Source organism: Carcharhinus amblyrhynchos, chromosome 2 (genome assembly GCF_965287045.1).
Source record: "Carcharhinus amblyrhynchos chromosome 2, sCarAmb.v2.hapA, whole genome shotgun sequence".
Lineage (NCBI taxonomy): Eukaryota > Metazoa > Chordata > Chondrichthyes > Carcharhiniformes > Carcharhinidae > Carcharhinus > Carcharhinus amblyrhynchos.
The window spans coordinates 112592816-112618540 of record NC_137325.1 but is presented as its reverse complement, the minus strand read 5'-3'; the positions used below and the strand labels follow the sequence as shown (position 1 = coordinate 112618540).

The 25725-nt window shown below is 42.6% G+C and overlaps 1 protein-coding gene across 1 annotated transcript in view; it reads left to right on the top strand.

Annotated features, from left to right (window-relative positions):
* c2h10orf67 (chromosome 2 C10orf67 homolog) overlaps window positions 1-25725 on the top strand; it is a 201626-nt gene that overhangs the window by 69062 nt on the left and 106839 nt on the right. The window contains exon 5 of the mRNA XM_080214695.1: window positions 19904-20050. Within this exon, the coding sequence (XP_080070821.1) occupies window positions 19904-20050 (147 nt within the window). The remainder of the gene's footprint in view (window positions 1-19903; window positions 20051-25725) is intronic.

Sequence of the window (25725 nt, the reverse complement as noted above, 5' to 3'; positions counted from 1 at the left end):
CAAAGCTGCTAGTCGATCAGATGGCCAGTCCCAGATCGAATATAGTCCCAGAATGCCAGTCTGGAGTGGTGGCCACTGCTGGGACTATAGGTAATCCACACCAAGGACACTAAGTAAGGGTTCACAGGTCTCAGTAAGGAAGGTGTAGGGCCAAGTTCAAGAAGTTGGGGAAGGAATGGGTTTAAAGGAAGGGAGGGGTGGGGTGATCTTGAGGGTGGGCACCTGCAAAGAAGAAGGCAATAAGGTTGGCAGGCTCCCTGTGCCAACCTCAGCCCCTTAAAATTTCAGATGGGTTGCAGGTGGACGGGAAATAGATGATGGGAAGGCCAGCCACTGCATTTTTCATGTCTCTCCCACCTTCAAACCTGCTGGCAGGGGAGCATACAATCCAGTCCTATGTGTTTAATTAATCATTGTTGCCATCTGTTACAACAATCTAAGTGGAGTTGTTGGTGGAGCCAAACATAGATTAACCTACAATTAAAATTTATATTTTTGGCTTGCTAATATCAGACAGCTGATTGTTGATGAGCTCTTAGTTGTTACAGAGTGCTATTAGTATTTCCAAATAAAATCCTTTGAAAAGTATGCATTTCCTTCACTTTCTTTCAATGGTTAATTTGGAACGATGCCAATAAGGCACTAATTTCACTTTCTCAATCCATAGCGTCTGTGCCCTTCTGTCACTCGGTCTCCGATCATACTGTTGGGTCCTATTTCTGAAAATATGATTGATATGCAAAGTCCACTATTAATAGCTTGCTCATCTTCCCTCCTGTGTCTGGTTCCTTGTCATTGTGTTATAGCTTTAAAACTATTAACTGGAGGTCAGATGCTTTCTAAACAACAAGGGTGGAAACAGACTAAAAGCAGCATGTGGTTGTAACACAAAAAGCAACTATATCTGCTTTGCCATCTTGTGGCCAGTTGACAAATGCATTTCTCATGGACTTGAGACCCCTGTAATGCTTCTTTGTAATCTTGCATCAGCCTCTGGTAGCTATCTAATGATAAGCTTTAACTTCAGTTCACTGAGCTTTTTAAACACTGTTAGTCATTTCTGTATTCAAGCATTAAAAGTATAATAGCCCTCAATTAACAATTGATTCGTGAATTTTCAAAATACACATAGTATAATTTCTGTGGCGTCTATTGTTCATGTGTAAATGTTGCTTGAATTTTTAAACATATTTTGAGTAAATCTTTCAATGTTACTTTGCAACCCAGAGAACGTAGCACAAGACCATAAATAGTTTCTAATTATTTTTTCTTATTGAACTACAACTAAAGGTTCTTGCAAATATTTTCTTCACTTTACCTCAGCCCTAATCCCATTTAAGGTAATTTCTCGTTTCATTTAAGTTCACCTTTCCTTCTTTGTACAGTATACTACTATTCCTTGGTGAGATAACAGATTAACTCTTTAAAGATCTTAGCTATTCTTTGGGTAGGGGGTTTTAGTTAAGTCGGGCAACATGGTCAGTGCAGGCTTAGAGGGCCGAAGGGCCTGCTCCTGTGCTGTAATTTTCTTTGTTCTTTGTTCTATTCCTGCTGTATAGCTAACAATAATGTTTTTAGTTGAATTGATCTAGCATCCTTAAGAGTAAAATGTTTCAAGATGCTTCAAGTAAAACTATGACAACTAGCTACAAAAGTAACTTTTAGGACAAGTGACTAAAAGCTTGGAACAAGAAGTTTTAAGGATCTTTTGAAAGAAGGATAGGAAGGTCAAGAGATGGAGAAATTTAGGAAAGGAATTCTAGATTTAGGGCTTAAGTATCTGAAGTAACCGATGATAGATAAATTAAAATTTACTCAAAAGAGAAGGATTGGAGAAGTTTGAAGGTCTCAAAGGCTTGTAAAACTGGAGGAAGCTATGGAGATTGCAAAGAAAGAATATGGAGAGATTTGAAAACAAGAATGAGAATTTTAAAAGCAGTTATGGGAAGCATGGTGGCACAGTAGATAGCACAGCGACCTCATAGCACCAGGGACCTGGGTTTAATCCTGGTCTTGGAAATTGCATATTCTCCCCGTGTCTGCATGGGTTTCTTCGGAATGCTCCAGTTTCATTAGACCATAAGACGTAGGAGCAGAATTAGGCCACTCGGCCCATTGAGTCTGCTCCACCATTCAATCATAGTTGATATTTTTCTCATCCCCATTCTTCTGCTTTTTCCCCATAACCTCTGATCTCCTTATTAATCAAGAACTTATGTATCTTTGTCTTAAAGACACTCAATGATCTGGCCTCCACAGCCTTCTGCGGCAAAGAGTTCCACAGATTCACCACTCCCTGGCTGAAGAAATTCTTCATCTGTGTTTTAAAGGATTGTCCCTTTAGCCTGAGGCTATGCCCTCTAGTTCTAGTTTTTCCTACTAGTGGAAACATCCCTTCCATGTCCACACTATCCAGGCCTCGCAGTAACTTGTAAGTTTCAATAAGATCCCCCCTCATCTTTCTGAACTCCAACGAGTGCAGACCCAGAGTCTTCAACCACTCCTCATACGTCAAGCTCTTCATTCCAGGGATCATTTTTGTGAACCTCCTTTGTATCCTTCCTTAGAAGGATGTGCTGGCCTTAGGAAGGATCCAAAGGATCCTTTGGGGATCCTTGTGTCAATCAGTTTTGGGGCCCAAAACTGTTCACGATACTCAAAATGGTATTTGATCAGATCCTTACACAGCCTCAGAAGTACATCCCTGCTCTTGTATTCTAGCCCTCTTGACATGAATGTTAACATTGCATTTGCCTTCCTAACTGCCTGAATCTGCATGTTAACCTTAAGAGAATCTTGAACAATGACTTCCAAGTCCCCTTGTGTTTCTGATTTCCAAAGCATTTTCTCATTTAGAAAATAGTCTATGCCTCCATTCCTCCTTCCAAAGTGCATAACCTCACACTTCTCCACATTGCATTCCATCTGCCACTTCTTTGCCCACTCTGCTAACCTGTCCAAGTCCTTCTGCAGCCCCTCTGCTTCCTCAACATATTTTTATATTATCTGCAAACATAGCAACAATGCCTTCAGCTCTTCCTCCAAATTTTTAGTATATATTATGAAAATTTGTGGTCCCAGCACTGACCCCTGAGGCACATCACTAGTCAACGGCTGCCTTCCTGAGTAAGATCACCACCAGTACCTCCACAATTTTCTCAGCTATCTCTTTTAGAACCCTGGAGTGTAGTCCATCCAATTCAGGTGATTTATCCACCTTCAAACCTTTCAGTTTCCCCAGAACCTTCTCCTTTGTAATCACCTCTACACTCACCTATGCCCCTTGATTCTCCTGGAGCTCTGGCATCCCACTGGTGTCTTCCACTGTGAAGACTGATGCAAAGTAACAATTCAATTCCTCTGCCATTGCTTTGTTTCCTATTATTACTTCTCCAACCACATTTTCCGGTAGTCCAATAGCTTTTTTTGTCTCTTTCCCACCTCTAAAATATTGAGAAAAACTTTTCCGAACTTCTTTTATATTACTAGCTAGTTTACACTCATATTTCATCTTCTTCCCCCCTTATTGCTTTTTTAGTTGTCCTCTGCCCGCTTTTAAAGGCTCCCCAATTCTCTGGCTTCCCACTAATCCTTGCCACTTTGTATGCTTTTTCTTTTGCTTTTATGCTGTCTTTAAGTTCCCTTGTCAGCCATGGATGCCTTGTCCTCCCCTTAGCATGTTTCTTCTTCCTTGGGATGAATTTCTGTTGTGCCTCCCAAGTAACTCCCAAAAACTTGTGTCATTGCTGTTCCACTGTCTTCCATGCTAGGCTCACTTTGCAATCAACTCTGGCCAGCTCCTCCCTCATGTCTTTGTAGTTACCTTTATTTCATCGTAATACTGTTACATCTGACTCCAGCTTCTCCCTCTCAAATTGCAGGGTAAATTCTATCATATTGTAGTCACTGAGCCCTAAACACATGAAGAAATGGGGGTGCGGGGAAATGGAGCAGAGGTGGAATGTAGAAAAGGGGTTTTGGGGGAAGAAAAGGGAAGAGAAGGGGAATGAAGTTGAGGGAAAGAGTGGGGGAAGAAAAATGAAGAAAGACAATAAAGAAATAAAAGATAGAGAGCAGTTAAAAATGAAATGAAAACAAAGGGATCAGGGTGGGTTAGGGCTAATCATTTGAAGTTATTGAATTTGATGTTGAGACCAGAAGGCTGTAAAATGCCTAGCCGGTGCGCTATCCCACTTCCCTCACTGCTTCCCCTTTCCACAGTCTACCTCTGTCCCATTTCCCCACCTTCCCTAACATCTTCATCTGTCACAGCTTACCGCTTCTCTGCCATTTGGCCATTCACACCCTTTATTCTCTCTGTGGACAGCTTTAGCATTCTTTTCCCCTGGTTTCTATGGCTATGACTCATCCTTCATTTCTTCCCCCTGTAGTATAAATATCTCTCACTTTCTATGCCTTTTGGTGTTGGCAAAGGGTCATCTGGACTCGAAACATCAGCTCTTTTCTCTCCTTACAGATGCTGCCAGACCTGCTGAGATTTTCTCTTTTGGTTTCAGAATCCACCATCCGTGGTAAATTACTTTTATCCAGTGTCTATCATGGACCTGTTATGGCAATAGGTGAACTGTACTGGATCCAGGCAGTTCAGAGACTGGAGTTGATGTGCCGTGACTAACTTTTCGAAGCACTCCATAAGGCTTCAATGCAGACTCAATGGCCGAATGGCCTTTTTCTGCACTGCAGGAATTCTATAATTCTATGATTCTATGCAAAGGTTTTGCTTGTTCCTTGTTAAGAATATCCAAGCCTTTTCCGAGCTGGTAAGAAACCCACCTATGCGCTGGGAAGTGGGCATAGAACTATGTCTATGAATTGTGGTTGCAATATATTGAAGCGTCAGCACACCTTGTAAGAATAATGGGCATTTTTATCTCAAAAAAAGGCATTCGTTCCTCAAAGATCTCTTTAAACCCTCATGAGTTTCAATTAAATTACAATAAGTAAATCAGCAAAAAATATTTTGCTAGACAATTCATTAGAAAATATTCAGGTTGTAATCTGAGGAATCTGCCAAAACAGACAGCCTCTTTCTGGCATAAGAATGTAAACAAAAAATTCCTGTTATTACATCATAAGCATTTATGAAATCTAAATTTGAAGTTCATTATAACATTTATTCCAAATGTGGAATGGCAAAATTTTTAAAAGCGTACAACAGGAGTTCAGATCTTCAAGCCTATTCTGCAGTTCAGTTGAATCGTAGCTCATGTGTGTCTAAACTTTCTGTAACACTAATATCCATCCCTGACAATATTCTATCGATCACAATTCTCAAAATTCACAGTTCACAAAATTCACAGTTCACAAAATTCACAGTTCACAAAACTCACATTTCACAAAATACTGTGAATGCTGGAAATCTGAAACAAAAGCAAAACAAATTAAAGAACTCAGCATATCTTTTTTTTAATTCAAGCATGAGATGTTGGTGTCAATGGCTCGGCCAGCCAATCCTTCCCTGAATAATATAAGTGAATGAGGTAGGTTTTTGTGACAGTCAGCAATGGTTTCATGGTCATCTTTAGACTTTCAATTCCAGATTTTTATTATTGCATTCCCATTTCACCATCTGCCATGGTGGGATTTGAAACTGGGTTAGAATAAAATAGAGTACAGCAGAATAGACTAGAAGGATTTATATCCAGAAGAGTTCCCAGCAGAAGGGTTCCAGAGCATTACTCTGAGTCTCAAAATTACTATTCGAGTTACAATACCACTACGCCCATTACCTTATTAAATAGAGTTAATGTTTCGAGTCCATCATGAATCTTTGAAAATAAAGACTCCAAAAGTTAGCCCTGTTTTTTTCTCTTTATGGATACCGAATCAGCTGAGTTTCTTAACCAGTTTTTGAGATTAAATTCTCTTGTTTGTAAAGAAATTGCATGGCACTTGCCTGGTGTGAATGTTACTTGCTACTTATCAGTCCAAACCTGAATGTTGTCCAGGTCTTGCTGTAGCGGGCACCATAGGGATTGGTGCTGGGACCCCAGCTATTCATAATGTGTATTAATGATTTGGATGAGGGAACAAAATGTAACATCTCAAATTTTGCAGATGGTACCAAGTTGGATGGGAGGGTGAATGGTGAAGTGGGTGCAGAAATCCATCGTGGACAGGTTGAGTGAGTGGGCAAATCAATGGCAGATGCAGTATAATTGGTATAAATGTGAGGTTATTAACTTTGGAAGCAAAAACAAAAAGGCAGATTATTACCTGAATGGCCGCAAATTGGGAGAGGGGAGCGTGCAGCAGGATCTGGGTGTCCTTGTACACCAGTCGCTGAAGGTAAGCATGCAGGTGCAGCAGGTGGTAAAGAAGGCAAGTGGTATGTTGGCTTTTATTGTGAGACGTTTCGAGTACAGGAGCTGAGGTGTGTTGTTGCAATTTTCAGGACTTGGTGAGACCACATCTAGAGTATTTTGTGCAGTTTTGGTCTCCTTTTTTGAGGAAGGATGTTCTCGCTCGTGATGGAGTGTAGTGAATGCTGATCCCCAGGCTGATTCTGGGGATGGAGGAGAGATTGACTAGGTTAGGATTATTTTCACTGGAGCTCAGACAAATAAGGGGGGATCAGACAAATACAGATAGAAGTGAGAAAGTAGGGTCCCCAACTAGTGTCCTCTTCTTGAACAGAGAGGAATATGATAGGATGAGGGTGGAATTGACTAACATAGACTGGGAGTGCAGGCTAGTTGGTCGGAACAGTGGAGGATTTTTAAGGAGATTTTTCTCAGTACTCAGCAAAAATATATTCCGGTGATAAAGAAGGTATGTAAGAAAAGGGATAACCAGCCGTGGATAACTAAGGAAATGAAGGAGAGTATTAAATTAAAAACCAATGTGTACAGAGTGGCCAAAACTAGTGGGGAATTAGAAGATTGGGAAAGCTTTAAAAAACAACAACATAAGAACATAAGAAATAGGAGCAGGAGTAGGCCATCTAGCCCTTCAAGCCTGCCCCACCATTCAATAAGATCATGGCTGATCTGAAGTGGATCAGTTCCACTTTCCCGCTTTCTCCCCATAACCCTTAATTCCCTTGTCTATCAAAAACCTCTCTACCCATGACTTAAATATATTTAGCGAGGCAGCCTCCACCACTTCAACGGGCAGAGAATTCCAGAGATTCACCACCCTTTGAGTGAAGAAGTTCCTCCTCAACTCTGATCTAAACTGCACCCCCCTTATCTTGAGGCTGTGCCCTCTAGTCCTGCTATCCTTTCTAAGCGGGAAGAATCTCTCTACCTCTACTCTATCCATCCCCTACATTATCTTATACATCTCTTTAAGATCCCCCCTCATCCTTCTAAACTCCAACGAGTACAGACCCAGTCTATTTAGTCTCTCTTCATAGTCCAACCCCCTCATCTCCGGTATCAGCCTAGTGAACCTTCTCTGCACTCCCTCCAAGGCCAAAATATCCTTGCGCAAGTGCGGCGACCAAAACTGAACACAGTGCTCCAGCTGCAGCCTCACCAGTACCCTGTACAGTTGCAGCAAGACCTCCCTACTTTTATATTCTATCCCCCTCGCTATAAAGGCCAACATTCCATTCGCCTTCTTGATCACCTGCTACACTGCAGACTGGGTTTTTGCGACTCGTGCACAAGGACCCCCAGATCCCTCTGCACCGTAGCATGCTGCAGCTTTTCGCCTTTTAAATAATAATCCCTCCTACTATTATTTCTGCCAAAGTGGATAACCTCACACTTGCTAACATTATACTCCATCTGCCAGGTCCTTGCCCACTTGCTCAGCCTATCCAGATCCCCCTGCAGACTTTCCACACCCTCCACGCAATTTGCTTTACCATTCACCTTCGTGTCATCAGCAAATTTCGTCACCCTACACTCAGCCGCCTCTCCAACAAAGAACGACTAAGAAAATGATAAAGAAAGGAAAGATAGATTATGAAACTAAACTAGCACAAAATATAAAAACTGATAGTAAAGCTTATACAAATATATGAAAAGGAAAAGAGTGGTTCAAGTAAATGTTGGATCCTAAGAAGATGAGAAGGAGGATTTAATAATGGGAAACAAGGAAATGGCTGAGGCCTTAAACAAGATTTTTGTGTCGGTCTTCACGGTTGAGGACACAAATAGCATACCGACCATTAACGGTCGTGGGACTGTAGGGGGTGAGGTCCTTAAAACGATTACTATTACTAAAGAGATAGTGCTTGGTAGACTAATGGGACTAAAGTCTGACAAGGGTCTTATAAAGTTGCAGCATTACCTCCCGACTCCTAAACTCAATCCCTCGATTAATGAAGGTCAGTACACCATATACCTTCTTGACCACATCCTCCACCTGTGAGGCCGATTTAAGTCCTATGGACCCGGACCCCAAGGTCCTTCTGCTCCTCAACACTGCTAAGACTCCTACTCTTGATATTGTACTCCTTCATCCCATTGGTCCTGCTAAAATGGACCACTACACATTTATCCGCATTGAAGTCCATCAGCCACTTCTCCGCCCAGTCTTGCATGCTATCTATGTCACGTTGCAACTTCTGACATCCCTCCAGACTATCCACAACACCACCAATCTTCGTATCGTCGGCAAACTTACTAACCCATCCCTCCACTTTGAGTACTGTGCGCAGTTCTGGTCGCCTCACTACAGGAAGGATGTGGAAGCAATTGAGAGGGTGCAGAGGAGATTTACAAGGATATTGCCTGGATTGGGAGGCATGCCTTATGAAGATAGGTTGAGGGAGCTAGGTCTTTTCTCCCTGGAGAGACGAAGGTTGAGAGGTGACCTGATAGAGGTTTATAAAATGTTGAGAGGAATAGATAGGGTGGATTCTCAGAGGCTATTTCCCAGAGCTGAAACGGTCGCTACGAGAGGACACAGGTTTAAGGTGCTGGGGAGCAAGTACAGAGGAGATGTTAGGGGTAAGTTTTTCACTCAGAGGGTGGTGAGTGAGTGGAATCGGCTGCCATCGGTGGTGGTAGAGGCGAACTCGCTGAGGTCTTTTAAAAGACTTCTGGACGAGTACACGGGATTTAATGGGATTGGGAGTTACAGATAGCTCTATGGCCTGGTAGGTATGGATATGATCGGCGCAACCTGTGGGCCAAAGGGCCTGTTTGTGCTGTAGTGTTCTATGTTCTATGTTCAATGTAAAGGTAGACAAGTCCCCGGGCCCGGATGGAATGCATCCCAGGGTACTGAAAGAAATGGCAAAAGTAATAGCAGATGCGTTAGTAGTAATTTATCAGAATTCGCTAGACTCTGGGGAACTGCTAGCTGATTGGAAAACAGCTAATCTAGCACCGCTGTTTAAAAATGGAAGTAGACAAAAAGCAGGTAACCACAGGCCAGTTAGCTTAACGTCCGTAGTTGGGAGAATACTGGAATCCATTATTAAAGAAGAAATAGCAGGACACCTGGAAAAGAATGGTTCGATCAAGCAGACGCAGCATAGATTCATGAAGGGAAAGTTGTGTTTGACAAATTTACTGGATTTTCATGAAGATGTAACGAGTGCGGTTGACAGAGGGGAACCAGTGAATGTGGTGTTTTTAGATTTCCAGAAGGCGTTCGATAAAGTGCCTCACAAAAGGTTGCTGCAGAAGATTAAAGTACATGGAGTTGGAGGTAAAGTGTTAGCGTGGATTGAGGATTGGCTATCTAACAGGAAGCAGAGAGCTGGAATAAATGGGTACTTTTCTGGTTGGCAGTTGCATGCCACAGGGATCAGTGCTGGGGCCTCAACTGCTCACCATATACATAGATGATCTAGAAGAGGGGACCGAGTGTAGGGTAACAAAGTTTGCTGATGACACAAAGATGAGTGGAAAAGCGAATTGCGTGGAGGACGCGGAAAGTCTGCAGAGAGATTTAGATAGGCTGAGTGAGTGGGCGAAGATCTGTCAGATGGAGTACAATGTTGGCAAGTGTGAGGTTATCCACTTTGGAAGGAATAATAGTAAAATAGACTATTATTTAAATGGTGATAAATTACAACATGCTACTGTGCAGGGGGACCTGGAGGTCCTTGTGCATGAAGCGCAAAAACTCAGTTTGCAGGTGCAGCAGGTGATCAAGAAGGCAAATGGAATGTTGGCCTTTAATCACATGGGGGGATGGAATATAAAAGCAGGGAGGTCTTGCTGCAATTGTACAAGGTACTGGTGAGGCCGCAACTGGAGTACTGTGTGCAATTCTGGTCTCCTTATTTGCAAAAGGATATATTGGCCTTGGAGGGAGTGCCGAGAAAGTTCACCAGGTTGATACTGGAAATGAGGGTGTTAGCTTATGAGGACAGATTGAGTGATTGGGCCTGTGCTCGTTGGAGTTTAGAAGGCTGAGGGGTGATCTTATAGAGACATATAAAATAATGAAGGGACTAGATAGGGTAGAGGCAGAGAGATTCTTTCCACTTAGAAAGGAAACCAGAACTAGAGGGCACAGCATCAAAATAAGGGGGAGTCAGTTTAGAACAGAGTTGAGGAGGAACTTCTTCTCTCAGAGGGTAGTGAATCTCTGGAATTCTCTGCCCATTGAAGCATTGGAGGCTACCTTGTTGAATATGTTTAAGTCACAGGTAGATAGGTTTCTGGTCAATAAGGGAATTAAGGGTTATGGGGAACAGGCGGGTAAGTGGAACTGAACCGCTTTCAGATCAGCCATGATTTTATTGAGTGGCGGGGCAGGCTCGAGGGGCTAGATGGCCTAATGCTCCTATTTCTTATGTTCTTATGATCTCACAGTAACTTATAAAATTCTAACAGGACTGGACAGGATAGAAGCAGGAAGGATATTCCTGATGGTGGGGGAGTCCAGAACCAGGGGTCACAGTCTGAGGATACAGGGTAGACCTTTTAGGATGGAGATGAGGAGACATTTCTTCACCCAAAGAGTGGTGAGCCTGTGGAATTCATTACCACAAGAGATTGTTGATGCCAATGTATTCAAGAGGCGGCTAGATATAGCACTTGGGACGAATGGAATTAAGAGTTATGGGGAGAAAGCAGATTAGGCTATTGAGTTGAATGACTAGTCATGATTGTAATGAATGGTGGAGCAGGCTCAAAAGGCCAATTGGTCTCCTCCTGCTTCTATCTTCTATGTTTCTATTTTTCCATGATTGTGGACATGGACAATTTTAGTATCTCACAAGGTGCAAATGGACATTATGCAATCATCAGCAAACAAATTCACTTTTAACCTAATAATGGAGTGAAGATAATTGATGAAGTATAATAATGTAGGAAATAGGAGCAGGATTATACCCTCAAATCTGCTCCACCATTCAGTTGGGTCAAGACTGATCTTCCTCATCTTCACTTTTCTGCCCGGTTTCCATATCCCTTAATTCCCTGAGAGACCAACAATCTGTCTATCTCTTAAATATATTCAACAGTGAACTATTGACATTCCTCTGGGATAGAATTTATTTATTAGTCACAAGTAAGCCTTACATTAACACCACAGTGAAGTTACTGTGAAATTCCCCAAGCTGCCACAGTCTGGCGCCTTCTTTGGTTCAATGCACCTAACCAGCATGTCTTTAGAAAGTGGACTGAAACAAGAGCACTCAGAGGAAACCCACGCAGACTCCACGAGAATGTGCAAACTCCACACAGACAGTGACCTAAGCTGGAAATCGAACTCGGGTCCCTGGTGCTATGAGGCAGCAGTGCTAACCACTGTGCTACCATGCCTCCTGTCATATGGCAATGATTCACAACCCTTTGAGTGAAAAAATTTCCCTCATCTATCCCAATTGACTGGCATCTTATTCTGAAATTGTGACCTAATTTTTTCAGTGTCCGCGATCTGGAGAGTTGGCAGAAATGCATCCCTGCTTACTCTGACAGGCCCTCTGCCATTTCACACTCACATGAGCATTGATTGACATCAAGGCCACATTTGATTGAATGCGGCATCAAGGAGCCCTAGCAAAATTGAAATTAATGGGTATTGGGGGCAAACTCTCCACTGATTGGAGTCATACCTCGTACATGGGAAAATAGTTGTGGTTGTGGAGGGTCAGTCATCTCAGTCCAAGACATCTCTGCAGGAGTCCCTCAGGGTAGTGTCCAAGGCCCAACAATCTTCTGCTGCTTCATCATTGACCTTCCGTCATAAGGTCAAGTGGGATGTTTGCTGATGATTGCACAACGTTCAGCACTATTCACTGAAGCAGTCCATGTTCAAATGCAACAAGATCTGGACAATATCCAGACTTCAGCTGACAAGTGACAAGTAACATTCACACCACATAAATGCCAGGCAACGACCGTCACCAATAAACGACACTGTAACCACTGCCCCTTGGCATTCAATGGTGTTACCATCACTGAATTCCCCCAATGTCAGCATTCTGGGGGTTATCATTGACCGGAAACTCAACTGGACTTACAGAGTAGGTCAGAGGCTAGGAATATTGCGGAGAGTAACTCAGCTCCTGACTCCCCAAAGTCTATTTGCCATCTACAAGACGCAAGTCAGAAGTGTGATGAAGTACTCCCCACTTGCCTGGACGGATGTAGCTTCAACAAAACTCAAGAACTTGGACATAACCCAGGACAGAGCAACCTGTTTGATTGGCATCACATCCACAAAGTCTACTCCCTCCACCACTGAAGCTCAATAGCAGCAATGAATACTATCTACAAGATGCACAGCGGCAATTCACCAAAGATCCTTAGACAGTACCTTCCAAAACCATGGTTACTTCCATCTAAGAAGACAAGGGTGGCAGATACATGGGAACACTATTACCTGTAAGTTCCCCTCCAAGCTACTCACCATCGTTACTTGGAAATATGTATCGCCATTCCTTAGCAGTTGCTGGGTCAAAATCCTAGAATTCCCTCCTTAACAACACTGTGAGTCAACCCACATCACCGGACTGCAGCATTTCAAGAATGCAGCTCACCACCATCTTTTCAAGGGCAACTAGGAATGGGCAATGAATGCTGGCCAGCCAGCGACACCATGTCCTTTGAATGAATTAAGAAAAAGTTGGACTTACATCCATCCTTGGAAAGAAGAGTCATCTTGGAGAGCTGCCAGCCAATCGAATTAGCCAACAGATTTGCAGCATATCTAGGCAAGTGCTGCAGAGCCCGTGCCTGGGACTAAATGCAGGGAGCTAGTATGAAGTATGAAGGTAAGTGGCAGAGAACAACAGGGAAGTGAACTCTTCGGGGGGGAGTCACAAATAGGCAATTCCATTATCAAGGTAAACCGGTGAGGGAGGGATGTCTGGAGGTATCCGGTTCATAAGTGGAGGGCACCCCAATTCAGAATGGGGCTTCCAATGGGGGCATCCAAGCCCCCCAACTTTCCCATCTGAGATGGAGGATATGAACATTTTCTCTTTCGCACCCTGAGTTATCTGACGCATGACAGCCATAAAATTGAACCGGGCAGGAAAAAGTCCTTCAATAGTCACTTAAGAACCTTAGCTGGGGAAAGGGCAGGCTTCCTATCTGGTGCTCTGCCTGCCCCACTGTAAAATCAAGTCTAGGTTGGCGTGGACAGGATCCCGGAGAAAATCCTGTCCTCGCAATTTCACGTCCCCTCCACTTCACAGTCTACTGGGAGGAGCATAAAATTTAGGCCTGTATCCTTGTGTTTTGAATTCCTCAGCTTGGGGAAAGTCTCAGTGCCTACCCTGTTCAAGTGTTTCAAAACCTTCAATGAGATCATCTCTCATTCTTCTAAACTATAATGAGTATGATTTAATTTACTCAGCTTCATCATAGGACAACACTCATTCCGGAGATCAATCTAGTGAGCCTTGACTTTATTGTCTCAAATGCAAATATAGCTTGCCTTAAATATGGAGGCCAAATCTGCACACACTGCTCCAGGTGTGGTCTCACTACAAAACCTGTATAATTGTTGCAAGACTTTCTTATTCTTGTACTCCAATCCAACATGCCATTTGCCTTCCTAATTGCTTACTGTATGTGTATCTGCATGTAACTTTGTTTTCCTTGTATAAGTCCATGAAAGTTCCATTAACATCAAATATTTAAGTTTCATGCTTTTAAAATAAAGTGCTTAACTTTTCTGTTCAAATAACATTAATGGGAAGCCTGCTGCCTTGATCTTACTGTGATCTTTACTTCATTTTCCTAACTGTTCCTTTGACTCCCTTGTAGATCAAAGCAAATTCTACAGATTTCTCAGCAATTTCCCCCAGACACATGTCATATTGTGAGCTAACTGGCCTCACTGGAACTCTATCTTCCATGCAGGGGTTTCCAATCTCCGCTTTTGAAGAACCATGCCTTGGAATTTGCTCTGAAACAATGCTTTCTCTTGATTGTCTTCACCAAGGATATGCATCCGGTGTTTTAACCTCCCCTTTCAGAATTCCTTTGCCCTGGTTCAACATAACATAAGAACATAAGGAATAGGAGCAGGAGTAGGCCATCTAGCCCTTCGAGCCTGCCCCGCCATTCAATAAGATCATGGCTGATCTGTCGCTGCTCAGTTCCACTTTCCCGCTTTCTCCCCATAACCCTTAATCCCCTCTCTTATCAAAAACCCATCAACCCGCGTCTTAAAAATATTTAGCGAGGCAGCCTCCACCACTTCAACGGGCAGAGAATTCCAGAGATTCACCACCCTTTGAGTGAAGAAGTTCCTCCTCAACTCCGTTCTAAACCGCCCCCCTTTTATCTTGAGGCTGTGCCCCCTAGTCCTACTGTCTTTTTTGAGCGGGAAGAGTCTCTCCACCTCTATCCTATCCATCCCATTCATCATCTTATACGTCTCAATGAGATCTCCCCTCATTCTTCTGAACGCTAACGAGTACAAGCCTAGTTTATTCAGCCTCTCCTCATAGCTCAACCCCCTCAACTCCGGTATCAGCCTAGTAAACCTCCTTTGCACTCCCTCCAAGGCCAAAATATCTTTGCGCAGGTGCGGCGCCCAAAACTGCACACAGTACTCCAGCTGCGGCCTCACCAATGCCCTATACAGCTGCAGCAAGACCTCCCTACTTTTATATTCAATCCCCCTCGCTATGAAGGCCAGCATCCCATTCGCCTTCCTGACCACCTGCTGCACCTGCAAGCTGGGTTTTTGCGACTCATGCACAAGGACCCCGAGGTCCCTCTGCACCGTCGCCTGCTGCAGTTTTTTGCCCCGTAAGTAATAGTCCTTCCTACCATTCTTCCTACCAAAGTGGACCACCTCACACTTGCCAACATTAAATTCCATTTGCCATTTCCTGGCCCATTTGCCCAGCCTATCTAGATCCTTCTGCAGACTCTCCACACCCTCCGCACAATTTGCCGTTCCCCCAATCTTGGTGTCATCAGCAAATTTCGACACCCTACACTCGGTTCCCTCCTCCAGATCATCTATATAAATGGTAAAAAGCTGAGGCCCCAGCACCGACCCCTGGGGCACTCCACTAGTCACCATCCGCCAATCCGAATAGCACCCGTTGACCCCCACTCTCTGCCTCCTATTTGACAACCAATCCTCCATCCACGCTAACACCCTACCCCCAACTCCATGTCCCTCGACCTTCTGCAATAACCTCTTGTGAGGTACTTTGTCAAACGCCTTCTGAAAATCCAGAAAGACCACATCCACCGGCTCTCCTCTATCCACCGCCCTAGACACATCCTCATAGAACTCCAGTAAATTTGTCAGACACGACTTCCCTTTAATGAAACCGTGCTGCGTCTGCTCTATCAAGCAATTCCCTTCAAGATGCCTCTCAATTTCCTCCTTTAATGACAGATTCTAACATTTTACCTACCACAGACGTTAAACTAACCGGCCTATAATTCCCCGCCTTTTGCCTGGCACCCTTCTTAAACAACGGCGTAACATTAGCCGTTTTCCAATCATCCGGCACTTCCTCGGAATCCAGCGACGTCTGGAAAATAACCATCAAGGCATCCACTATCACCTCCGCCATTTCTTTCAGAACCCTCGGATGCATTCCATCCGGTCCTGGGGACTTGTCCACAATCAGCCCCTCCAGTCTGTCGAGCACCGCCTCTCTAGTAACAGTAATGTCATTAAGACCCTCCAGTCCTACCACCTTTCCATCGCTAACACCCGGCAAATTATTCACGTCCTCCTCCGTGAAGACAGAAACAAAAAAGTTATTCAATACCTTAGCCATATCCTCATCCCCTACCACTAGGTCCCCTTTCTCATCCTCTAAAGGACCAACATTCACCCTAGCCAGCCTTTCACCACATGCATTGAAGCTTCGCCTTCCACACATTTTTTTAGCTACCTAGTCATACCAACAGAACAACACTGCTTCACAGGCCAGTAGTAAGGAGTCACCTACCTTCTGGTCATCTTCAATCTCTGGCTTCTCACAAGCCCACTTCATTTTCCATCTTCTTTCTGCAGCTTTGTCTTTTTAGAGATTATCTCCACTCCTCAATGTTAACTTCATTGAACAGGACCTCCTTACAACCCTTTGCTCCTTGACTTCTCAATCTTCCTGGAATATCTTTTGTCCCATTTCTGGCTTGCCTTTTTCCCAGCCGATTAGCTGCATCCTCAAAAACCTCTAAGCAATTTGTCAAACATGACTTCCCTTTCATAAACATGTTGACTTTGTCATGCTAAGATTTTCTATGTGCATCATTAAGGCATACTTAATAATAGATTCTAGCACATTTTTGATAACTAATGACAGGTAAACTGACCTGTAGATCCTGTTTTCTCTCTTCCTGCTTTCCTGGAAACTGGAGTTACATGTGCTAACTTCCATAAGAACATAAGAAATAGGAGCAGGAGTAGGCCATCTAGCCCTTCGAGACATGGCTGATCTGAAGTGGATCAGTTCCACTTTCCCGCTTTCTCCCCATAACCCTTAATTCCCTTGTCTATCAGAAACCTATCTACCCTTGACTTAAATATATTCGGTGAGGTAGCCTCCACAACTTCAATGGACAAAGAATTCCAGAGACTCACCACCCTTTGCGTGAAGAAGTTCCTCCTCAACTCTGATCTAAACTGCACCTCCCCCCCCCTTATTTTGAGGCTGTGCCCCCTAGTTCTGCTATCCTTTCTGAGCAGAAAGAATCTCTCTACCTCTACCCTATCTAACCCCTTCATTATCTTATACGTCTCTATAAGATCCCCCCTCAGCCTTCTAAACTCAAACGATTACAGACCCAGTCTACTCAGTCTCTCTTCATAGGCTAACCCCCTCATCTCCAGTACCAGCCTAGTGAACCTTCTCTGTACTCCCGCCAAGGCCAGTATATCCTTTCGCAAATGCAGTGACCAAAACAGCACACAGTACTCCAGTTGCAGCCTCACCAGTGCCCTGTACAGTTGCAGCAAGACCTCCCTGCTTTTATATTCTATCCCCCTCGCTATAAAGGCCAACATTCCATTCGCCTTCTTGATCACCTGCTGCACCTGCAGACTGAGTTTTTGCGATTTGTGTACAAGGACCCTCAGGTCCCTCTGCACTTCCAGTCTGCTGGAACCATTTTACAATCCTGGAAATTTTGGAAAAATTATAACCACACACCAAACCAGAGTCCCAGGCTAGCCATACGAACACCCACATGACATAACCAGCTACAAGGTGAAGGCATGTAGCATCACCGACACCGATGCATCCCTCTCCGATGAGCTCAATGCATTTTACGCCCGTTTTGAGCAAGAGGTAAGTGAGACGACGGCATTCTCCCCAAAAACCTCAGTTGAATTGGTATCTGAGGTCACCATTGCAGATATCAGATTGGTCTTCTTGAAAGTTAACCCACAGAAAGCCACTGACCCGGAGTAACTGGATGAGCACTCAGATCCTTTGTGGACCAGCTGGCAGTGGTATTCAGAGATATCTTTAACCTATCCTTACTCCGATCTGTGGCCCTACCTGCTTCAAGAGACGACCATCATCCCTGTATCAAAAAATAGCCAGGCGGCATGCTTAATGACTATTAAACAGTGGCTCAGACATCCATGATTATGAAGTGCTTTGAAAGGTTAGTCACGGCATACATCAATTCCAGTTTCCCAGATTACCTGGATCCACTACAATTCGCCTATCAATGCAACAGATCCACAGCAGACGCCATCTCCCTTTGAGAAAAAGATACAAAAATATGACATCATGTACCAACTGACTCAAAAACCGCTTCTTCCCTGATGCTATCAAACTTTTGAATGGATCTGTCATATATTAAGCTGATCTTTTATAACACCCTATCTGTGGCTGTAACACTGTATTCTGCACCTTTCCTTCTCTTCAATATTCTATGAACAGTCTGTTTTGTCAGTATAGCGCAAGAAAGAATATTCTTCACTGCATCCCAGTACATGTGACAATAATGAATCAAATCAAATCATCGATGAAGTGACCCTGCAATGTGATGCCAGCAAAACCAGACTTGGAACAATTACTATACAGCAAGGACCACCAGTTGCATTTGCAGCCAGAGCATTAACTCAAACTAAACTATTTTACAGATTATGAAAGCATGTCTAGCTGTTATGTTTGCATGTGACCATTTTAATCACACCTGTGTCGGAGAGACAAAGTGACAGTAGAGCCTGACCATAATTTTCTCCAAAGCAACAACAATGGATGTTACTTCTTTTGCAGAGACATCATTTGGAAGTGACGTACAAGAAGGAAGGTGGGTAAATGTTGCTCACTTGCTGTTGAGAACTGTACTCCTTTTGAAGAAAGTTGACATTGGTAGCACAGAATGTGAAACCTTCCAGATTTAATAAGAAGGAATAGCATACCATGGAAGTCATCAACCCAGCAGCAACAATGAATCTGATAGACAAGCGTGTTGCTCAGATCAAGAAAACTGTGCAATGAGATGCAACTCCCCAAGTGCTGCAGGAAGTAGTGATGACAGAATGGCCTGATCCATCAAAGACAAATATGCCCATGGTAAGAGAGTAATGGACATAGATGAATTGATTGGCCAAGGTGGCATCTGGTACAGAGCTACAAAGAAAATTATCCCTAAGAAGATGAGAAAAGAGATGCTGAAATGCACACATGCAAGCCATCAAGGAAATGAATCTAGTCTGAAGAAGGCAGGAGAAGTACTTTATTTGCCAGACATGAGCAATTATATCAAGGACAACATCAGTCAGTGCAGTGTTTTTAATGAACATCAAGCGAAGGAGCCACTTGCAGCTCATGATATTCCAGACAGGCCATGGGTAAAGCTTGGTGTGGATCTCTTCATTCTCACTAGCACTGATTATCTTGTCACAGTTGACAATTATTTAGATCACTTCAGAGTTGGAGCAGCTGACTTAAAAACATAAGAACATAAGAACTAGGAGCAGCAGTGGGCCATCAGCCCCTCGAGCCTGCTCTGCCATTCAATAAGTTCATGGCTGATCTTTTTGTGGACTCAGTTCCACTTACCCGCCCGCTCACCATAACCCTTTACTATTCAAAAATGTATGTAGCATCCCAGCAGCCGATGTAGAATCAGGATCCAGAGATGATCATGACCAGTGACTATTTTTGAAGTGGGTAAGATTTCACTGCCAGTTCCACTGGTGGGAGAACTCCAGAACAAGGTCACATAGTGTTAAAAAAGGCCACATAATGTTAAAATTAGAGGTAGACCATTTAGGGTGATGGCCGGGAAGCATTTCTTTACAAAATGAGTAATGGAAATCTGAAAATCTCCACGAAAAGCTGTTGAGTTTAGATCAATTAAAAATATTAAGAAACTAAATTATTAGACTTTTCTTAGGCAAGATTAATAGGGGATATGGAACCAAGACAGGTAAATGCAGTTAACATAAGATTGGCTATGATCTAATTGAGTTGTGGAGCAGGCTTGAGAAATGAAATGGTGTATACCTGAGATGAGATGAAATTACAACAATAATTATGCCTTTTTTATTAAAATGTTTATTATTTTGATTACAGAGATACTGTTCAGAAATGTATGCACAGCATCAAACAAATCTTGAAGGTAATTTCACAACCCAGGATATACTTAAGCAGAAAGATGAACTCATTTCATCTTTAAAGGAGAAATTATTGCTGTATGAAGCCCATGAAGAAATGCACCAGGTATGTACTTGTAAAACTCACCAAGTCAGTTCCTTGTACATGTTTTTGCATTTCACAGTTTATTTTATAGTCATTAGTGTGTTGGAATATTTATAATCTGGTTGTTTTGAAAATGACTTTTTGCATATTGGCTATTTTGTTGAAATTATGCATGCACACATGGTCAAGTCACTGTGTTATGTGTTTGACTAGTCCCAATATGTGAAATACACAATTGACAGATAGGAAAAGAACAGTTAATCCTTGAAGCATTTCCCACACCATGATGATCTGGCCATCATGACTAAACACTTCTTCCCATCTGTTCCAATTTCTTCTCTTCATTACCCATCTATAAACAGAAATGTTTGATTTTGATATCTCCTGTTATAAGCAGTGGTTTGTTTCCCAAACCCTTAGTTTTGACAAGATCCTCTTTTTAGTATTAACAAATTTGAGGTAGGATTGTGGGTGGGGTATCCAAGATGACCAGTACTGCCTAAACTTCAGACAGTATAAGATTCACAAAGCCAGTGTCTCCATATAAACATGTAACTTTATTGAACCAGCAGCTGCTAGAGACCATCAAAGGGTCAGCACAGCTCTCTGATAGAGCAGCTAGACCTCTCCAAAGAAATTGAATGTATACAACTCAAAATAGGTCAATTATAGATTTTCTTATCAATTATTCCCATCTTTAATTAGCTTAAAATCAATCATCTTCAACATACACAAATCAACAATAATACCTGTCATGTATCTTAGCCAATCATATCTTACTCCCTGATGTAATGGCATTTTATTAGTCTGTAGAATTCAGAAGCTAACTCCTGACTTGGCTAACCCTTCTTCCCCTGTTGCCTAGTAACCTCAGATGCTAATCCAAAGTTTAAGTGAACTCCCTGGAAGATTGTTACAAATGACTCTACGGCTAGGCATGCATCATCTTGTCTGGACAGTGAATAAACCCTATTCATGAAGTATGATTAAGTAGCCTAAATGTTTTTTCCATCCAAAACTTTACTGATATATTTTGCATATTCCCAAGATCTAAAGAAAAGGATGTTGGTGGTTTAAGTTTCTCAACCTCCTTTTGAATGTATGTAACCAAATAGGTAATGTTCTCTAAAGTGTCAGATACTTATGTGCAACACTTTGATCCAATCAAAGCACATGTGCCACCCATAGTTGCCAAAATGAAGTCTAATGCCATTTGATTCTGTAGAACAGTGCGCATTGCAACCAACTCATCACTGATCTCAATGAGGGCTGTAGCAGGATCATTGACAACCTATTCCAAAACTGAGAAAATGGCTTCAATCTTGATTTGCAATCTTGTATATGCGAATGGAGGCATCATAATACCAAATAAGTTGTCAATTTCCACAAGAGCACGTTGATTTTTGCCAGCTGATAAGAATGGTAAATATATGGGACTACATATCAAAGGTAATACGACCTCTGCCATCCAATTGGTGGCCATGGATATGCCTTGTTTCCACAAATCCAATATGTATCATTGAGAGTTGAATAGGTGTGTTACCCTTTAGAACAGAATGGAATATTGCAAGATCGATATTACTAGGTGGATTCACACAAAGCCGACTACTTAAATCTACTGAGTGTTGACACTTACTTGTGCCCAAGTCTTCTCCAGGACCTTTTTTATTCTCAACACACAATATCCCTTTTGTTTTTGATTCTGCTTCATTTAAAATAAGGCTGGTACTGTACAGGATGTTTTGAAAATAGGTGAGTATCTATTCATGTGACCTGCCCACCTGTACAAGATCTATTTCTATAAAAATCTATTCCATCACAATCTCTCAGAAAACCCAGTCGACTCTGCCAATGGCCAGAAGGGGGGATTGTAAGGGGGGAACCCTTAAAGGTTAATAGAATTTTTAAACCATTGGACAATATTGGATGGACAGAACTCCAGTATTAAGTTAAATGACCCTGGGATGCTGCTGCCTTATGCTCCCTGAAAGACTGAGTAAGCTGATCTCACACAATTAAATCTGACTATGACAAAGGCCCTGGATGGAGAAGTATTCCTCCCTCAGCATTATAGGAGTGTGCAAATAATCCCAACATTTAGATATATTGACAGTTCTAGCATAAGCCTATGCCATATGAAGATAAGTATTAGTAGTAGTTGTTGACGGACTGTCTGTATTAAACATAATAAATTCAACAATAAAAGAACAGAAAAGTTTACAATCATTTTGATAATTATCAACTGACAGTCTCAATATTCTCTTTCATTTCTCCCAGCTGTTGGTCAATATTAAGAAAGACAAAAATTCATTTACAGAACTGCGCCACAATTACAATGCCTTAAATTTCAAGTCCAGAGCTTGCCAATCTGTCTTGTAATTTGGTCGTTGGTTCTTATGTTCTGTTGACCGCGAAAGTATCTGGGTATCTTCGCACAATTTCTGCAAACAAAGTGCCCTAAGGCACTTGAGTTAGTATCACATTAACTAATTCATTTATATTTCTTCTATTCCAATATTATCCTGATTTCCCCATTCCATAACCTGGCCTAATCTAATAACTCCACTGGAAATTCAAATTAATCATATTACCAGTAATGTGGTTGCAAAGCCTTGATGATCCCCTGATGTAGGTAATGTAGGAGGGTTTTCCTCTGCCAATTTCATCCAATCTCTATGATGTTGTTGAACGATTACCTGCTTTTTGAGAGAATGTAAATGGTCTACCAAATCGTTCATACACTAAAACACTGCTTAAGAACAAAGAACAAAGAACAACCCAGCACGGGAAACAGGCCCTTCGGCCCAACGAGCCCGCGCCGCCGCATCACCCTACACCTATTCTACCCTGCATGTCTATGAATGGGACCCTACTCAGTCAGATTCAGGGAAGAAATAGTGTCAATTTGGTAGAAACCGATTAGCCTAAGAGCACATCTTTGGGGTGTGGGAGGAAACCGGAGCGCCCGGAGGAAACCCACGCAACCACAGGGAGAATGCGCAAACTCCCACAGACACAGGCCCAAATCCATGTGTCTGCACAGCCAGCAGTGCTAGTCACTGAGCTGTTGCGGCGCCCGTCTACCGGTCCAGGATCAAGCACACACACCGACATGAAGTACTAGGCCACTCCTGGACTTCCAAGAGCAGCCCACGCACAACCCACCGTGTGCATGCCCCTCGCTTGACACGAGGTGGACCTCCACCTGTGGAATAAAGACAAAAAATATTAATCATACAGCCTGCCCTTCTGGTGTCTCCCGAGGTTTAACCCTATTTAATAGCCCCTACCATATGCCTCCATTCTCGTTTCACTCATGTGCCTATCTAACTGCATCTTAAACGAGTCCAACGTTCCTGCCTCCACCACCCTACTCGGTAGCGCATTCCAGACCCCCACAACTCTCTGCGTAAAGAACCCTCTTCTCACCTCCAAATTATACCTCCCCCCCCTCACCCTTAAGTGATGACCTCTCGTGTTCGTGAGAGCAGTCTCTCACTATTAACTCTATCTATTCCCTCCAGTATCTTATATACTTCTATCATGTCCCCTCTCAATCTCCGTCTTTCCAAGGAGAATAGCCCCAGTTTCTTCAATCTCTCCTCGTAACCCCGTCCCCCCATGCCAGGCAACATCCTGGTAAACCTCCTCTGCACCCTTGCTTCTCGGCAAACTTCAAGTTGTCCTCCCCCTGTTAGTACATGCTCTGAGAGGTGCTTTCCCCTACCAGCCATCAGTTCAAAAAGGGTTAATCATATCCCTCAGGATGGAGTAGCTTTTTGTTGTAATAATATTGCAGGCAAAGCCTGTACCCAGTTACTTCCTTCTTCTAAAATGACCTTGGCTAAACTATTCTTCAGTGTTCGATTCATTTGTTCTACCTTTCCTGAGCTCTGTGGGTGACATCGTATGTGAAACCTTTGTTTTATCCCTAGCATTTGATAGACTTCTCTTAACAGTCTTCCTGGGAAATGAGTTTCCTGGTCTGAGTTAAATTAAGAGGCTTTCCCCACCTAGGTATTATACAATTTGCCAGTATCAAAGCTACAGTTTTGTCTGTGGTATCTTTACAGGGAAATGCTTCAATCCATTGAGTAAACTGATCAATAATTGCTCAACAATAGGTCTTCCCTATTGCTCTAGTTAGTGGCCCTGTGTATTCCATTTGCAGATATTCTCAAGGTCTTTTGGCTCTCGGCTAGTTTCTCATCTTAACCCTTCAGTGATGGCCTGGTCCCACTAGGGCATACTGTAAGCATCTTTGACAGAATTTTGCTATCATTTCCCATATGCCATTCCATCACTAACAATTTCCAACTAAATTGACCATCTTATCTCTATTTGTATGAGCTAATCCATGATATATTTTTAAAAGGTTTGCTGTTCTGCTTCTGGTGTTATTATTTTCTCTTCACTTCTCCATATACAATCTTGACCTTTCTGCCCCCCTTAATTTTCCCACTTCTGCTTCTCTTCCTCTGGCACTTGTTGCTGTACTTGCTTTACATTAATGTCTGCGATATCACTAACTTGTAATGCTGCCACACCTGCTCTTTCTGTCCCTTCCCAATTTTGTTCTAACAAATCTTTCACTGCCTTGTTGGCTTGACTGTCTCCTTTCTGGGCTTGACTTTTAATTTTCTTATGTGCTTGCACTTTGATTATAGCTGCTTCTAAAGCACTACTGGCTGCTTGGATTAGATCTTTAACCAAATTCTCATGCTATACATATCCACTGCTTGAGGTAATGAAATCTCATCTGTTCTAAGCTGTTATATAGTCATAAATTACCCCAAAAGCACATCGACTATTGTATAGATGTTAACTCATTTTCCTGTGTCCCATTCTAAAGTTTTAGTTAAAGCTATCAATTCTGCTACTTGTGCTGAATTGCTCCCTAGGATTTGTTCTCCTGCAATCACTGTTCTCTCAATATTTACCACTGCCCACACAGTGTGGGGTTCTCCATTAATATATTTTCTCGCCCCATCTACATTTCAGTTAATCATCCTTTCACCTGTGAGTGGTTCTTCTGCTAAACCCTCATTCACTTTTGCAACATATTCCTTGCACTGTTAATCCTCCTGCAGAATTTTTCCTTACATCTCTGCTGATTTCTATATGTGTGTCTTCTGGCACAAGATTTGCTTCCCATTTTGAACGTCTTCCATCAGAAACTGCTTTTAACCTCCGTACTTCTAAAAGCTGGACAATTGTGTGAGGACTGTGGAGAATTATTTTTTCTTCAAGGTGAGTGGCTCTGAAACACTTACTGCCCAAGAGGCACATGCTAATGCTCACAACACATTGGTGCATACCTCTAGCAACTGAATCTATTGGGCGGAGTAGTACCCTACTGCTCTTAATCTGTCTCCATGTTGTCCATTGCAGCTTGCATTCCATCATTTTCCTTACAAAGAATGTGAATCAGTTTAGTGAGATCTAGTAATCCTGATGTAGGAGCTTTCACCATAGCTTGCTTTAAATCAGAGAAAAAATGTGTTTCTTTCTCTTCCCCAGTCTATTCTTTCATGCTTGCCCTTCCTCCTTTAATCAAATCATGTAAAGGTTTTGCAAACATTGCATAATCTTCCACAAAATTCCTGCAATAGTTAAAAAAAATCCAATATTTGTCTTATCCCTTTTCATTTGAGAGGCCTCTGTACACAATACATAACTTTCTTCTGGTCCTCTGG